The sequence below is a fragment of the Taudactylus pleione genome, unplaced genomic scaffold, assembly GCF_031769625.1.
Source record: "Taudactylus pleione unplaced genomic scaffold, aTauple2 ptg000464l, whole genome shotgun sequence".
NCBI classification, from domain to species: domain Eukaryota; kingdom Metazoa; phylum Chordata; class Amphibia; order Anura; family Myobatrachidae; genus Taudactylus; species Taudactylus pleione.
Window position 1 is genome coordinate 3,084,928 of NW_028284866.1, and position 16,093 is coordinate 3,101,020.

General features: G+C 46.8%; 2 protein-coding genes across 2 annotated transcripts in view; one reads left to right on the forward strand and one right to left on the reverse strand.

Annotated features, from left to right (window-relative positions):
• TAF5 (TATA-box binding protein associated factor 5) overlaps positions 1-11,624 on the forward strand; it is a 31,295-nt gene extending 19,671 nt beyond the window's left edge. Inside the window, exons 10-11 of the mRNA XM_088448723.1 lie at positions 6,068-6,245; positions 10,242-11,624. Of these exons, the coding sequence (XP_088304849.1) occupies positions 6,068-6,245; positions 10,242-10,459 (396 nt within the window). The 3' untranslated portion in view covers positions 10,460-11,624. The remainder of the gene's footprint in view (positions 1-6,067; positions 6,246-10,241) is intronic.
• On the reverse strand, positions 11,476-16,058 carry ATP5MK (ATP synthase membrane subunit k). The gene is made up of 4 exons (XM_088448730.1): positions 15,930-16,058; positions 13,870-13,963; positions 13,693-13,784; positions 11,476-11,709 (listed from the first exon to the last, which is right to left on the reverse strand). Exons 2-3 carry the CDS (start codon positions 13,951-13,953, stop codon positions 13,695-13,697), a joined length of 174 nt encoding a protein of 57 aa, XP_088304856.1. The 5' UTR covers positions 13,954-13,963; positions 15,930-16,058; the 3' UTR covers positions 11,476-11,709; positions 13,693-13,694.
• Positions 16,059-16,093: the final 35 nt, after the last annotated feature.

Sequence of the window (16,093 nt, forward strand, 5' to 3'; positions counted from 1 at the left end):
GCACTGACGTCCATGTCATCGCTCCTACACCCCGCTGGTACCAGAACGCCGGTACTGATCCGGGGATGCTGGTGGGTGACTGGGGTCACAGCTAGCGGTGGCCCCGGTTGCCCGGACTGTGGCCGGATTTACTGGGGTTCAGGTAAGCGGCAAGGTCCCGCGGTGGGTCCCAGCCGAATAGCACAGTCCTTAGTCCCCAGGCAGGGGGCTCCCTGGGGACTGGCTGCAGTGTGGAACCAGGCTACTGATCCCTGCGCTTTCCACTACCCCCTGGGACTGAGGACTGGACAGAAACAGTAAATGTCCAGCGTCCCAGGGGTTGAATGCATGCCAGGGGAGCACGCTTTCACCGCTAAGCAGCCGGCGCCTCCCCCGCTGCACACGGCCTCTCCACAAGGTGGTTAGGCATCTACATGCGCTCCGCCCTCGGACCAGCCCTCCCTCTGCTCCTCGGTGGCCATTTTAATACATGTGGCAAACGCTGCTGGAAGCTGTTAACGCGGGCATCGTGATCTGGGTCCCCCTGCATACCTCTTCTCCGGTGCAAGGTCAGTGTATGCAGCGCTGTTTCCTATCAGGCTGAGGTCTGGTTAGTTGATGAAGCGCAGATACTGCAGGGTTTTCAATATTCTGCATTGTATGTGACTTTGGGCTAGCGCTGCTGTCTTTTACTTTCACATACTGTCAGCTATTTTCCTTATCCCTTTCTTCTTCTCTGCTCAAGCCCTTGCGGTGCGGCTTTGCAAGGGGGATTTATACCTCACTATACAACTTGTTGTGAAGTGTGGTGGTCACATACAGCTCCGGGTCACACACTCAGTATGTCTGACAGTGAGCACGATTTCCCCATTCCGCCTAAGTGTACTGTATGCAAGGTACCATTGGCAGAGGGTGATGGTAACTCTGATGGATTATGTAAGGCGTGCCTGCGGTTGGCACGGCCAACTTCTGTCACTACACCTGTGCAGGAGCTACCATGGGCTTGTTCTGCTACGGCACTTACTATCCTGATGGGCCAGTTAACGACAACCCCTGCGTGTCCCCAGATGGGGGGTCTCACAGCAGTCTATGGTGTCGTCCCCTATGCAGGGGTTTCCTGCACAGTTTAATAGTACCTCAGAGTTTCCCGTTGTCGCCCCCTCAGGTCATCCATGAACCTGCGTGGGCTAATTCACTGTCTACCTCAGTACAACAGCTATCAGAGGTGTTACAGGGCGAGTCGTCTGTGCGGGCGCAGAAGCGTCACCTGCAACCTCATCAAGATCAGTATGCTGTGAGGACAGATGATGGCTCATACGTGCGGTGTGCATGACCTTGGTTATTGAGGATGACGCTCCTCATGTAGCTATATCAAAATATGCCTTTTTCATGGATATTAAAAGTGATGCTACGGTGTTTCCCCTATCTGATCAGCTAGTGGATCATTTAGAGGAGGCATGGAAAACGCCGGGGAAGTGTTACCAGCCCCCTAGACGGTTTGCGATGGCATACCCTTTTGCAGATAATTATTTAGCAAAATGGGATAACCCGCCACAAGTGGATTCACATGTCTAGTAAAGAGTGCTACGTTGCCTATGTCCTCCTTAAAGGATCCAACGGATCGCAGGGTAGAAATATGTTTGAAAATGATTTATTCCCTTGCAGGAGGCGTGTCAGACCGGCTTTGGCCGTGTGATGGGTGGCAAGAGCTACGGAGCACTGGGCTGATACCTTGGAGGCATCCCTGGACCCAGACCCGTCACCTGAACAGGTGGAGTTGGTGGGTAATTTAAGGGACTCAGCTACCTTCATTAATTAGGCAGCTTTAGATATGGGCGATCTCCTCGGCAGCAGTGGCGGCTCGTCGTATCCTGTGGCTGCGTTCTTGGAAGGCGGATGCTGATTCCAAAAAGGGTTTGGAGGGGGTTACCCTTCAATGGAGAAGTACTGTTTGTTCCTGATCTAGACAAAATTGTGGATACTTCGGCAGCATCTAAGTCTGTGTGTCTGTCTTCCACTACTGTCCCATCAGGAGCGGGTTCTTCATCCTTTCGGCCCTACAGAACGCAGAACAGACCCAGGGTACAGTCCTTTCCTAGGAGGACTGCCGCCAAGAAACCTGCAAAGCCCAGGAAGCAGGCCTGGAGTACCAGACATCCCACTCCCAAGTCCGATGACAAACCTTCGGCCTGACGGGACGGGCCTCTTTGGGGGACCTCAAAGTGGGAGGCCGACTTCTGAAATTCGCCCAAAGCTGATGTCTGACCACTTCAGACACATGGGCCAGAGAAGTGGTCTCTCAGGGGTACGCCCTCTCCTTCCGCAGGAGGCCTCCCAGCCGGTTTTTCACCATGGGCCTTCCGTCCAATCAGGACAAGGCCCGGGAACTCAGGAAGGTAATGCACTCGATGCTCCAGAATGGAGTTATAGTGCCAGTTCCTTTGTCTCAGAAGGGATTGGGGTATTACTCCAATCTTTTTCTGGTGCAGAAACCCAATGGGTCCTACCGGCCAATACTCAACCTCAAATCCCTCAACAAATTTCTGAGGGTTCCTCTGTTCAGGATGGAGACCCTGCATTCCATTATTTTAGCAATGGAACCTGGGGATTTCATGGTGCCGCTGGATATTCAGGATGCTTACCTGCATATCCCTCTTGTCCCAGCACACCAGTGCTTCCTCAGATTTGCAGTGGTCAAGGACCACTTCCAGTTTCAGGCTCTGCCCTTCCGTCTGGCTACAGCACCTTGGGTGTTCACCAAAGTTATGGCCGTCATGGCAGCCCACCTGCGGTTGCAGGGAGTCTGCCTGTTACCTTATCTGGACGATCTCCTGTTACTGGCGGAGTCCTCAGAGAATCTTCAGCGCCATCTGCAACTAACAGTCTCTGTATTGCAGTCTCTCGGCTGTCTGATAAATTGGTCCTCCCTGGTACCATCATAGAGGATGCTCCATCTAGGAGCTCTGTTGGATTCCCAACATCAGAGGATCTTGGTGACGGGAGAAAAGATCTCTGCGTTACAGGCAAAGGTCCCTCTTTGCCTGCAGAGTCGCCGGGTGTCTATTCACTCGGCAATGAGGTTACTGGGATCCATGGTATCTATGTTCGACATGGTGGAGTTTGCCCAGTTTCACTCAAGACCTCTGCAGAAGCTGATCCTCTCCGGATGGAATGGGTCGCCCCAAAGGATAAAGACACAGACTATGGTGCTTTCCCAGAGGTGCGATTATCTCTGGCCTGGTGGCTACAGACTCCTCACCTGAACAAGGGGCGTCCCTTTTGGAATGCAGACTGGGCCCTTCTGACGGATGCCAGTCTCCGAGGCTGGGGAGCGGTGATGGGTCCACATTTCTTTCAGGGAAGGTGGACCTCGGTAGAAGCTGCTCTTCCAATAAACATTGGAACTGTGGGCAGTATTCAAGGCTCTCCAGCAAGCAAGACAGGTCCTGCAGGGTAAACCTGTGCAGGTACAGTCGGACAACGCCACCACGGTGGCATACATAAACCGCCAAGGAGGGACTCGCAGTCAGGCGGCTCTGACAGAGGTGTCCCGCATTCTAGTATGGGCGGAAAAGCATCTCACCGCAATATCAGCAGTGTTCATACCAGGAGTTCTCAACTGGGAAGCAGACTTTCTCAGCCGTCAAGACGTGCATCCAGGAGAGTGGTCTCTTCACCTTCCAGAGATAGATCTCATGGCCTCACGACACAACAACAAACTGCCAATGTTCGGGTCAAGAACAAGAGACGCAAAGGCTTGTCTAGTGGACGCTCTGGCGGTCAAGTGGACCTTCCAGTATGCGTACCTCTTCCCTCCGTTCTCCCTTCTTCCTCGAGTGATAGGCAAATTCAAGCAAGAAGGCGGCACGCTACTGCTGATTGCTCCAGCGTGGCCCAGGCGGCACTGGTACACGGATCTTCAGAGTCTCTCAGTGGACACTCCGCTGTTGTTGCCTCAACGTCAGGACCTGCTATCTCAGGGTCCTTGCCTTCATCCGGACCTGAGTCGGCTATCTTTGACGGCGTGGCTATTGAGACTGCCCTCTTGAGGTCCAGAGGTTTCTCCAGTTCGGTGGTCAACACCATGCTGAGAGCTCGGAAGCCTTCATCTGCCAACATCTACCATAGAGTGTGGCGGGCTTTCTTCCAGTGGTGTCGCACTAGAGGTTATGCTCCTCAGGTGTTCAGATTGTCCAGGGTTCTGGCCTTCCTACAGGCGGGTTTAGACCAGGGTCTTCGCCTAGCTTCCCTGAAGATACAGGTGTCTGCACTTTGTGTGGTTTCATCGTAGGATTGCTATGCTTCCTGATGTCCGCACCTTTATGCAAAGGGTGCTTCTTATTCAGCCTCCCTTTGTTCCACCTGTGGCACCATGGGATCTGGCTGTGGTCTTGAAGACTCTTCAAGGACCGCCATTTGAACCACTGGGCTCAGTGGATTTGAAATGGCTAACCATTAAGACTGTATTCCTTCTGGCTATTGCTTCGGCCAGAAGGGTTTCGGAATTGGGAGCTCTCTCATGTAGACCTCCATTTCTAATTTTTCATAGAAACAGGGCTGTGCTGCGCACTCATCCTGGGTTTCTTCCAAAGGTGGTATCTAGTTTCCATATCAACGAGGAAATTACTGTACCATCATTTACTTCACCGGACCTTTCGGTTGGTGAGGCCACCTTGGATGTGGTGCGGGCCTTGAAAATCTATGTGGACCGCACTTCTGTCTATTGGAAGTCAGACTCTTTGTCCTTTATGGCTTCCACAAAAGAGGTTGGCCTGCCACTAAAGAAACATTGGCAGGATGGATTCGACTGGCTATCTGTGAAGCTTTTGCTCACGAGGGCCTTCCTGTTCCATCTGCTGTTAAGGCTCATTCCACTAGGTCTTCGTGGGCAGCTCGATGTGGTGCCTCAGCTGTTCAACTTTGCAAGACGGCCACGTGGTCATCTGTCCATACTTTCGTACGGTATTATACTTTTGATACCTACGCCTCTCAGGATGCTTCCTTCGGGCGACGGATTCTCCTCTCAGCATAGGAGCGTCCCCCACCCTTGAAGGATACTGCTTTGGGACATCCCCAAGGTATCCTGTGGATACCCTATGGACCCTGAAGTAGAAAATGAGATATGGTAGGAACTTACCCTTGTTATCTCTATTTCTACGAAGTCCATAGGGTTCCACAGGACTTCCGCCCTGTCGCACCTGTGCTGCAGATGGGCTGTGATTCTGGTCACCGTTTTTTCCGTCTCTCTCTGGTGAGAATGTGATTCATGTGTGTTCCAGACTTTCTTCTCTCCCTCTTTATCCTCCTTCGGCCTATGGCTTGTGATGAAACTGAGTGCCTGAGGCTTGGGGGCGGGGTATAGAAGAGGGACCCCAGTGCATCCTCGGAGGATGGAGAAGTTTTTAACTCTGTGGTGCCTGGATGTCTGCCGCCATCGCCTATACCCCAAGGTATCCTGTGGAACCCTATGGACTTCGTAGAAATAGAGATAACAAGGGTAAGTTCTTACCATATCTTTTTTTTTTTTTTTTTGTTGAACTATTCACTGACTGTCTTCTGGCGTCTACCTATTGACTGTCTAACTTATTGCTATCTATCAATCCACATCTGCAGAGTGCAGATCCCGAACACTGAATACAGCTTCCTCAGGCACATCATGCTGCATGCTGGCAGTGTTTCTCTCTCTCTCTCGCTGGAGCATTGTCTATCCTCGTATTTCCTCTACTTTAGGCTGTTACTCACAGGAGTGGTATCTCTCCTACATTCCTTGCCATTTATTTGGGCTTGTTTTGTTTTTAATTTTTCACTGAAGATCCCGAGGAGGGTGGTGTGTTCCATTCGGTCACACTTGCAGATATGTGAATTTTTTGATCGTCTCGTCACCAATTAGGCCTGTTAAGTGGGAATTCAAGTCAAGTGGGGGGTCAGGGCTGGCATTAAATCAAGTGAAATTAGGAAGTATAGTCTAAAGGGATCTGATGGTATGCACACACAGGGGTACTATAGGAGATTCCCCTTCCACTCTTCTTACAGAATATATTGTTGTTTCAGAGTATTACCAACTATTCTTTTTTGCTTACATCTGCAGGGACCAATTCACTCAATGACATTTACTCCCAATGGAAAGTTCCTTGCCAGTGGAGGCACAGATGGCAGAGTGTTGCTTTGGGACATTGGTCATGGTTTGATGGTTGGCGAGTTAAAGGGTCACACAAATACAATCTATGCACTTAAATTTAGCCGTGATGGAGAGATTTTAGCATCAGGTATGTGCTACGAATAGTACAATATATTTCATGCACAATGGTGGTGAGCTGCATGAGAGAGTCGGATTTTTGTACTTACCGTTAAATCCTTTTCTCTGAATCCATCTGGGGGACACTGGACCATGGGGTTGCTTGTGGGGGCCGAAGGAGCTGGCACTTAATTTAGACTAGTATAACTTTGAGAGTAGCTCCCCCCCATTGCAACCCGTGCTCTTCAGTTCAACTTCAAAAGTAGCCCTAAACCACCTAGTGTAACTTACAGATCAACCCACTCACGAACAAAGAACTGAGCGTAAGGGTGTTCCCCAGATGGATTCAGAGAAAATGATTTAACAGTAAGTACAAAAATTCTATTTTCTCTTTCATCCGATCTGGGGGACACAGGGCCATGGGGACGTTCAAAAGCCGCCCCTAGGGGAGGGTTTGCTAAGAAAACCTGAACGTAAGACTTTCCCACCAAAACTTGCATTCTTAGATGCAAACTCCAGAAAGCAAAAAAAAACATGGTGAACCTGCTGGTGAACAGTTGACCTAATCGCCACTGGCAGACTGGCTTCTACAGAAAGCCACAGCACGCATAGGAGGGAGCCTTACAGAATAGGAAAACAGCCCCTGTGAGTTTATCACGGAGCCACCCTGCCAGAACTGTGTGGATATCAGACCCCGAAGGACTCTCTCCAGAGGAAAGAAAGAAGCATAAATTGCATTCACAACAAAATAAGAGACAATGTCCTGATTTGTTGTCAAGACTGCAGTGTACTGACCCTGCCTCGGCGTAAACCCATGTATGATCCATCCGTGGCCTAGACCTACCCTGTGGTCAACCTGGGCCAGGAAACCTGTCTTACTTAACCTTGTGAACCTGAGGTCAACCAGAGCCACCAGGCTGACTTAAATGTGGATACCCGATCTGCAGAGGCAAAAACTCCAAGACAACTACTGTAACAAGTAGAGTCTGTCCCAAAAAAAGGAGAGTACCGACCCATACAACAGTATCGGGCCACCTAGACAATGCGAGCAAAGAGGGCAAGTATCTGACAGAAGCAGCTTCAACAACCAAATAATCATGGAGAAAGCAATTTGGAGAAGCCAGAATGCAAGCGGATTCAGCCCACCCCATATAGTCGCATTGGCAAGTCCAGGCTATCTTCAAGGATGAGAAAATGATAAGGAACGGACTGTAAGCAGATCACGGCGAAGACTAAACTAAGGAGTCGGACAACTGCCCCCGATGTTCACTTAGAATAAGTGTCTTGAGAGAACGTCAGGGAGTCCTAAAACATAAGACATGTAAGCAGCACTCATGCCCAATAAGAGAAATAGGACCCAGGAGAATTTAGACCTACTCTTTGTACCACAAAAGAAGAGGATACAGAGTCGAAGCCATGCAGACAGCAATGTCGCAACAAAAGGCAGTCTGACACATGAACTCCGTCATAAAACGCATGAGAGTAAAAAAAAACAAAGCCATAGGACAGAGACCTATGGTTCTGTATGCTCCAATGAAGGCAACACATAAAGCAGGCCAGAACTAGTGCGTAAGTCCACGTGGGACAGACTCTGCACCAAGGCAATGTAGAAAAACCGTGGAGATTCCAACTCCTGGATCAGAAAAAAACCTTTGGTAACAATAGATGCCAGTGCTAGCCATATTGTGGGTCCTAGATCAGAGTAGGAACAACCAGCTTGTCTAGAGGACCAACTCCAGAACACAAAAAAATTAAAAAAAATCAAGGCCGGGGCTAACTTAGTCCCCACAGAAACTAGCCCCGAGACTGAACAAGGAAGGCTGAATATACAGCAGGGAAACTACCAATTCCTGTAGCTGAAGAGAAGCCTTTGAAAACACAGCCGAGTGTACCGTGGAAACCAAGAACAGATGTTTGAACAAGTTGGTAGCGGTGCTGCAGGATGTGTGACATTTCCCAACAGATAAATGCACACCAGAGTTGCTGTGAGACACTCTGTCCAGCCATACCGCTGGGATAAAAAAAAAAATAACTAAAATACAGATGTAACAGATGTTCCCGGGCCCTCACGGGCCCTGTGGAACCACACCCCAACAGGTGCAGCAAAGCCAGCTAGAAGTCCTGAAAGACATCCGTAGCTCATTGGTCCCAGCTTCCGGGAGGGGACCTTACAGGCAGTGACTATGCTGCCAAACGTAATCCCCTAGTTAGGAAGTACTCGCCACTTTGAACTGGGCGCAGTCTGAAGGACTAAAACCCCATGCAGGGATTACTATTCCCAATAAAGGTTCAATACCCAGAACTCCTAGATTAGGCACAGACCCTAGAGGGGAAGTACTTGTATCCCCATAAGAGGGTGTCAACCATGAATGGAACCTAGCCCCCTACCACAAGGAGACAAGCTCTGAAAAAAACAACCTAGGTCTGGGAGATGGATGTAAAACCCCCATCACCCAGGGATAATGGTCACCTGAGGACGATAACAGCAGACCTTTAGGTTATCTCCCCTGGATGCAGTCAAGGCTCAAACCAAACGAAAGGTCCACTGTCCACCAAAAAAGAAGGGAGCCCTTGCCTGTCTAGGGCAGCTACCACTGTAATGCAGGACCCAGTATTAGGACCCTTGCAGGTACTACAGTGTAAAAGACAGTCTCAAGGCCATTGGGCAAAACTAATCTAAAAGTACAGGGCTGCAGAGCAGCCCTAAAAACAGCCCAGCTTCCCTGGGCACTTAAAACAAACTGAAGACCATGGGTTACAGTGGGGAGGAGCTACTCCCTTAAAGTCATACTAGTCTAAATAAAGTGCCAGCTCCTTCAGTCCCAACAAGCAGCCCTATGGTCCAGTGTCCCCCAGATTGGATGAAAGTGAAATATATGTAGCTGTATATATTTGTGCCTCAATCTACAATATATTTAAAGGTTAACCTTCCACAAACAGGCAAACAATTTGGGTGTTATAGTTGGTAAAAATGAATGCAGAATATTATGTAGCTGGGGGTATGGTGTTCCACTTAGTTGGATCTCTGGAAGGCTTCATTAAACTAGAGATGCTCTCCTTGCATCTATCAAATCATGTTAATGATCAACAAGCAGCCTTAGCAGGAATAAGTGTGTCCCTGTGTGATTCTATCAGAATGGCAGTACATGTTCATTGATAACTGGCAGAAGAGTTGTTCCAATACAGAAAATGTTGAGGGGAAACTGACAGATTGGGTGGGATGCTGGGCACCCAGGTAAGTAGGAAGTCTGCATTAATATCGGTCTTTAGGAATTCCATTAAAGTGAACTATAGCTTTGATAGGTGTAAAATACAGAATATGCTACATAACAGGCTCTATCTAAGGGAACACACCTACCAGTTCTGCTAGTCTTTTTGTTGTAGTGCGACAAGAACGTATGGTTGAAACTGTGCTATCTGATGCAGACTGGATAAAGCACTGTTTCAAGTTCTCAACCTTTTAATGCTGGAGGGTTCATTCAATGGCTGTGGGTTCCTAGCCTAAGCGTGTCCTTGGTTATGCTAGTTAGGGGGATGTTAAGTGTAGAGGCTATATAAAATGTAATTTTTTTTTTAAAAATGTAAAAAAAAATAAAAAAATCACAAGTTAAAGAAATAGCCGTAATCTACTTGTAACTGCGGTTATACCAGTGGTTTGCTGGGCCCTATACATCTGCCTGCCACTTCCCCAATGCCACCAGTCAGTCATGAAATTCCCAATCCTGATCATATTTTGGTCCAGATGGGCAAATCAATGAAACAGATGCCCCCGACCCCAGCATCTGCAGAATTGTGATGATCTGTCGCTGATGTATGAGGAGCATTTGCCTTCCAGATTTTAAGGCTATGCCAGCTTAAGCACAGGTGACTTAAATTAGTGCCTCAGTAAATTTGATTATACCATTTGTGCGAAGCATGGTTATCCTTAAAACCTAGTCTGTTAAGGGCTGAGTTTGGGAAATGTGTTATAAAATACTTCTATTGATGAAGTTTTGTTCATTCCTCTTTCCCCACCTTCTCTCTTTAGGCTCAATGGATAATACAGTCTGTTTATGGGATGCAATAAAGGCTTTTGAAGACTTAGAAACAGATGATTTCACAAGTGCTACAGGGCATATAAACTTACATGAACATTCTCAAGAGATGCTGCTTGGTACTTATTTGACAAAATCTACCCCTGTAATCCATCTTCATTTCACACGGAGAAACCTACTTCTAGCTGCTGGTGCTTATAGCCCCCAGTGAACAGATGCACTTTATATTTAATGCAAAAATATCATCTTCCGTCGTTTAACCCACAACTGTCCAACGAAGGGCAAAGCCCTTGTTATGCAACAAAGTTACCAAACGGGATATAGATGTCAATTATTTTTTTTTAAGCAAGATTTTCTTGCATTCTCTGCACTGCCTAGTTTGTCCCAGACTGCCTTCTATTGTAAAGTAACAGGGATCAAACAACTGTGGAACTGGTGCTGTGATAATTTGACAGTTATAGTTTAAGCACTGAGTGCTTGTATTTATATAATGCTGTATCTATTTGATGACTGCTGATGCTTCAGCATTTGTCCATCAGATTTCAGAAGGTATATATAGGTGTAATGTACTACACTGCAGCAGTGTTAAGTATTTGTCTATATATGAAATAAGCATCATTGTAATAATCAATGACTAATCCTAAAAGGCATTGCACACTACCAATCTCTTGAAATCCTGAATGGTGTCAGGGCGGTGTGAGATGCTCCTGTCCAACCATTGTCCTCTTAACATCCATCCTTTGTCTCTAAAGCAGCCATCAGTTTGAGGGGGTACAGCCACTCTACCAGAATTGATAACACCATGCATATCACATTCATCCTAAACCAGCTCCCTCTAAACTCGTAGTTTAAAATCCCAAATATGAATGCTGTACTATTAGTATATAAACAACTTTTTGGCCAGTTAAAAGTTTTTCATGTGAATTCAAATGCTCAGGTATTAAGTGTTATTTTTTTTCATTGTATGTAACCTCTACTCATATTTTAATCTCATAAAACACTTATCTATTCCAATATATTGAAATGGCATGGTGTCATTTAAATGACATACATTCTCCCCACTTTATTTGTGAGACTGTTTTCTAATCCACCTACTAGCAACCTTTTATTCCAACCAAGTATGGGTCTACATCAACAAGCATTTAAATATTACTACCTCTAACTGGAATAAGCCTAAGCTGGTTTGGATGGATGCTCGAGCAATACACAGATACGCAGCAGAAAACCTACTTGTGAAAACTTTATTTCATTATATACCTCCAACAGAATGTGTTGACATAACATGAACAGCTGGGCAGGATGTAGCTGCCACCTTTTTGTACAGAGTTTTTTTTTTTTTAATTTGATATTTTGTAAATAAAAGAAAACCAATACAAGCACTGTGTCTTTTAATGGTATATTAGTGAGCATCCAGCCCCAGATGGATCTGCAGGTTTGATTTCAGCCTCAACATCCAGGGTCCTGTTGATGACAAATTCACAAGTGAGTGGCTGAAATTCACAGTTGTGTAATGTGCCAGAAACTACTAAGATTATGGCCAGCATGTCACATTAGCACTTTTCAGGGCACTAGCTCAAAGTTCCTCATGGCAACAGACAGTTCAGGTTTTAAGGCTAGGAATGAGTTTGGAAAATATGCTATACCTTCATTCACTAGGGGACACTGTAACCTAGACAGTGGTAGAGTCTGACACTACCCCCGTTTTATAAATGTGCCTGAGAGAGTTGGTAGCACCTCAGGCTGTCTCCAGCCTTTTTCATTTTTTTATAATCAATCATTGAGGACAGGCAGACTGTTTACTGTTGGTCTGCTTGCTACATGGCAGCAACTTCTTACAAGTAGCAGAGTGAGATTCCCTTCCCCATAACACTAGAGCAGTGGTTCTCAAACTCTGTCCTCAGGTCACGTTTTCCAGCTCACCCAGCAGGTGCACAGGTGTGTTCATTACTCACTGACATTTAAAAGATCCACAGGTGGAGCTAATTTCACTTGTGATTCTGTCAGGAGACCTGCAAAACATGCACCGTTTGGGGTCCCGAGGACAGAGTTTGAGAACCTGTGCACTAGAGTCATGGTTAGTCAGCCTATTCAAGAGTGACCTAAGCTGGGTACACACTCTACCATGTATCATTCAGACGTGGTTTGGAACAATATATCATACACATCGTAAAGGGTGTACACCTGCTCAGTTTTTTTTGTCCCATCTGCTGTTCTGCATGGAAGATAGGATGATATATGCCGCATTTAGTAGCACTATAACTACATACTCATACACCAGATTACACAGCGGGTGTGATATATCATTACATCTTATCGCTGGATCGTACAGTGTGTACCCCAACTTTAGTCTTTATTTGAACAATCCCTTCCGTTCTCCACCCTAGAGTTATAAAAGTACTATTGAAAGTATATGTCCACCTTTTTGGTGTATTGATACGTAAATAGTTACCCATGGTCCTCCTCCTCTAGCCTTTTTCAGGACACCACCCAGCTATCATCAGACAGCCAGCCCAATTTACATAAGACCCAGATTGTATGCTGGTGCAGTGGGCAACAGAAATGCTCATTGCAGAGTCACGGTCTTCCCCTCCATAAGTCCACACTGCCTCAACCCTGGCCCACACCACACTGAAAGAAAGCACTGCAGACAAGCCTCCCCACCCCACCCCACTCACTGTGTGAGTCCGAGTTCCCACTATACTCCTGGCTACCTCACAATGCCGTGTGGCTGTATATAATAAAAATAAAACTAGACCACAGGTTCTCAAACTCAGTACCCCAAACAGTGCATGTTTTCCAAGTCTCACAGAATCACAAGTGAAATAATGAGCTCACCTGTGGATCTTAAAATGCATCAGTGAGTAGTTACTACGCCTGTGCAACTGCTGGGTGACCTGGAACATATGAACTGTGTGGGGTCCTGAGAACCACTGACCTAGACAGCACAAATTTCCAAGCTATAATGTAGCTCATCGATGTGGCTGCAGGACCTCAGTCAGCAAGAAATAGGATATTCCTACAATTCAAGTAATATATTCTACTGTAGTGTATCTAACCAACAATTACTGAGAGGCTAATATGAGAGGAGGATTCAAAATCAGAGCCCACAGAAATGAAAATCTCCTTTAGGGCATTTCCCTAATAACTGGTGGCTGAAGTATCACAAAAGTAGTTTGGATGTCGTGCTTTTAATTATAAAAAATTCCACAAAATGTTTTTGTTTTATATTCACATCCCATATAGAACATGCTGAGATAGTAGGGATGTAATTCTGCCCTGTGGATACCAGCTCTGCTAATCTACACCAGACACCGTGATTTGTGCAACAGGTCCAACACCTGTTATCCCCTTTACTAGTCTACCGTTTTCCTTCTCTTGATTTAAATTTTTTTAATTTTTATCCAAACAGGACAACAATTTGCTAAATTGTAACAAGACACCTACCATTATTTATCTGTGACGGCAGCTTGCTTCTTAGGTTTTAGTTTAAAGAAAAGGATAATCGCCGCTATTGTGCCATAGGTAGCCAGCACATACTGCAAAATAAAATCAAGCATTAACTGTCCAGAAAGGAATTGCAGGCACTATACAGTGTTTTATTTTTTTTTTATATATACTTACATTTCTCCTTCCTATGATGGTGTACGAATTGAAGTACTTCTTGAAACCAGTGAAGTGGTGTGTTCCAGAATCGTGTCCTGCCATGGCTTATCACCTTGAAAATAAAAAAGTCTGATTCACATACAATCAAAAAAACAAAACCTTCACTCCTAAAGATTCATATAATTGGGCGATTTGGCTGCTTGTTACATCCAATGGAGCGCTGCTATACAGCCACTGCAACTACACAATGCTGGCAACCATACTCTTGATTCTTAAAGTACCAGGCTCTATTCAACCTACCATCTATACACCACTGTCTTGAGCTCCAGTGTCCCCTGGCACATGAAGGAGAAAGCAGCTTATACCTGAGATATTAACCTACAAGGATTTGATCAACAGAATTCTCAAATATTTCTTAGCATACAGATGCACTTAAAGAAAGACCCTCATGACAAATTGTGCATTTTAAAGAGTCTTAAGTGTTTTGGCCTACAATTTCCTCGAGAGCAGTTGCCCAGCAGCACCTATTCCTGGCCGGGGTATGCAGTTGAGCAGCTCCGAAGTCCTTTAAGTGTTAAGTCACATTTGCGACATTTAAGTTAACGGAGAGCTACTCTGTATGCACACAGCAGCGGCAGTCCAACCCGGAGCAGTCTACCACATCAGCGAGGAGGTAATGGGCATACTGGCAACACTGTGTGGCACAATACCAAGTCGTAGGTACTTAAGTTTGTGGCCCCACAAATTAGGTGTCCAGGCGAACACAGCCCTGGTTACAAGTGAATCTGTTAGAGGAGCATAATTCAATAGGAGAAAACAAAAAGCAACACATTACATTTTACTTTTTTCAGATATTGACCTATGCACGCACCGGAGCCTGACAAACATTCACGCAACGCTAGGTTCAGATCAGGATTTTGACCGCCGGGATGCAGACATAATCCCACAACTACAAACCACCATAAGTAATTCTATTCATCTACTAGTATTAAATGAAGCTCTAAACGTAACTAACCAACAGACTAGGAGGTTGCACCCCTGAATTAAATAACTAAGCACAAGTTACGGGTAATTTGAGTCCAAATACAGAGGGACATGCCACCCCCTCACCCTGACACAGAGGGACATTACCCCCCATCCCTAAACCTAGACCACAGCTCAGGCCCGGGACCTCTACAGTGAGTTTAGTAGCTTCGCCTTCTGCCCAGGCAGCGCTGGGCTATGAACTTTAACCAGTGATGCGGTAACTGGTCACACCGCCTTACTCAGTGCTCCCCAGGCCTGGGTCTAGGGTCTCTCCTTTATCGTCTCATCTTTAGCTCTCTGCTGACAGCACCACCCCAACTCAGTGTTTGGTGCTATGGAGTTTTGGTGCCTGACAATCGTATGGCCAGTGGGGAGGTGGTGCAGGAGTTCCTCAGATGTGGCCACCACAAGCTGGGCACCACCTTAATGTATGCGGCTGGGGAGCCTCAGCTGGTACTTGGGGGAGCTGGTAAGAGGAGCTGCTTTTTCAGGCTGAGCCTGGTCTTGGAGCAAGTGTCTGCCAATCAGGAGTTGGTGTGGGGGTATGGCTGAGGACCGAGGTGATGACTGACAACTGATCACCTGTCACGGGACAGTCCCTGTGTCTGTTGCCTTGTCCCTGTGGTGTCAACATAGTGATTGCTATACTATATACAGGGTGTAGCCCTCTCCTTACACTCTGGCTATATAATGCTCACAGAGGCTTTGCACTGCACGGTGATTTGGGGGCCCTTTGCGGCATATAATTTGATTTGGAGACAGTGTGGAATGTGGGCCCCAAAAATGTAGGTGTACCGGGCCCCAAGATTTCTGTTGCCGGCCCTGCATGACACCCCCCCCCCCCCCCCCCCCCAAAAAAAAAAAAAAGTTCCTGGAACGATGGAGACATATATGCAGCTCAAAGGTAAATGCACTGGCAGGGCCTTAATGTTACTATACTACAGTCCCCAACAGTCATACTGCAGCGATAAAGCACAGCATCAGACTATCTTTAGCATGAAAACTAGCAGCGTGTAGCCGTGCTGTGCGGCCTAATGTCTGCTGTCACCCACCTGCCTATCTCCGTAGCAGCAGCGATAATGATGATAAGCTCCGTCCGTGCCCTTCACTGATGGTACTGTAACACTACTACTACTGCGCCCGCTGAGACCGCCCCCTCGCTTTCAAGGCATCGCCTTCCCCCATTGGCTGTTCTAGCTGCCGGTCAGAGGATCCA

Bases quoted from the DNA above. Each gene is read 5' to 3' on its own strand.
- ATP5MK (XM_088448730.1), bottom strand. From the start codon at position 13,953: ATGGCAGGACACGATTCTGGAACACACCACTTCACTGGTTTCAAGAAG. The intron at 13,785-13,869 runs GTAAGTATATAT...TTTATTTTGCAG, and splicing joins CCATCATAGGAAGGAGAAAT to TATGTGCTGGCTACCTATGG.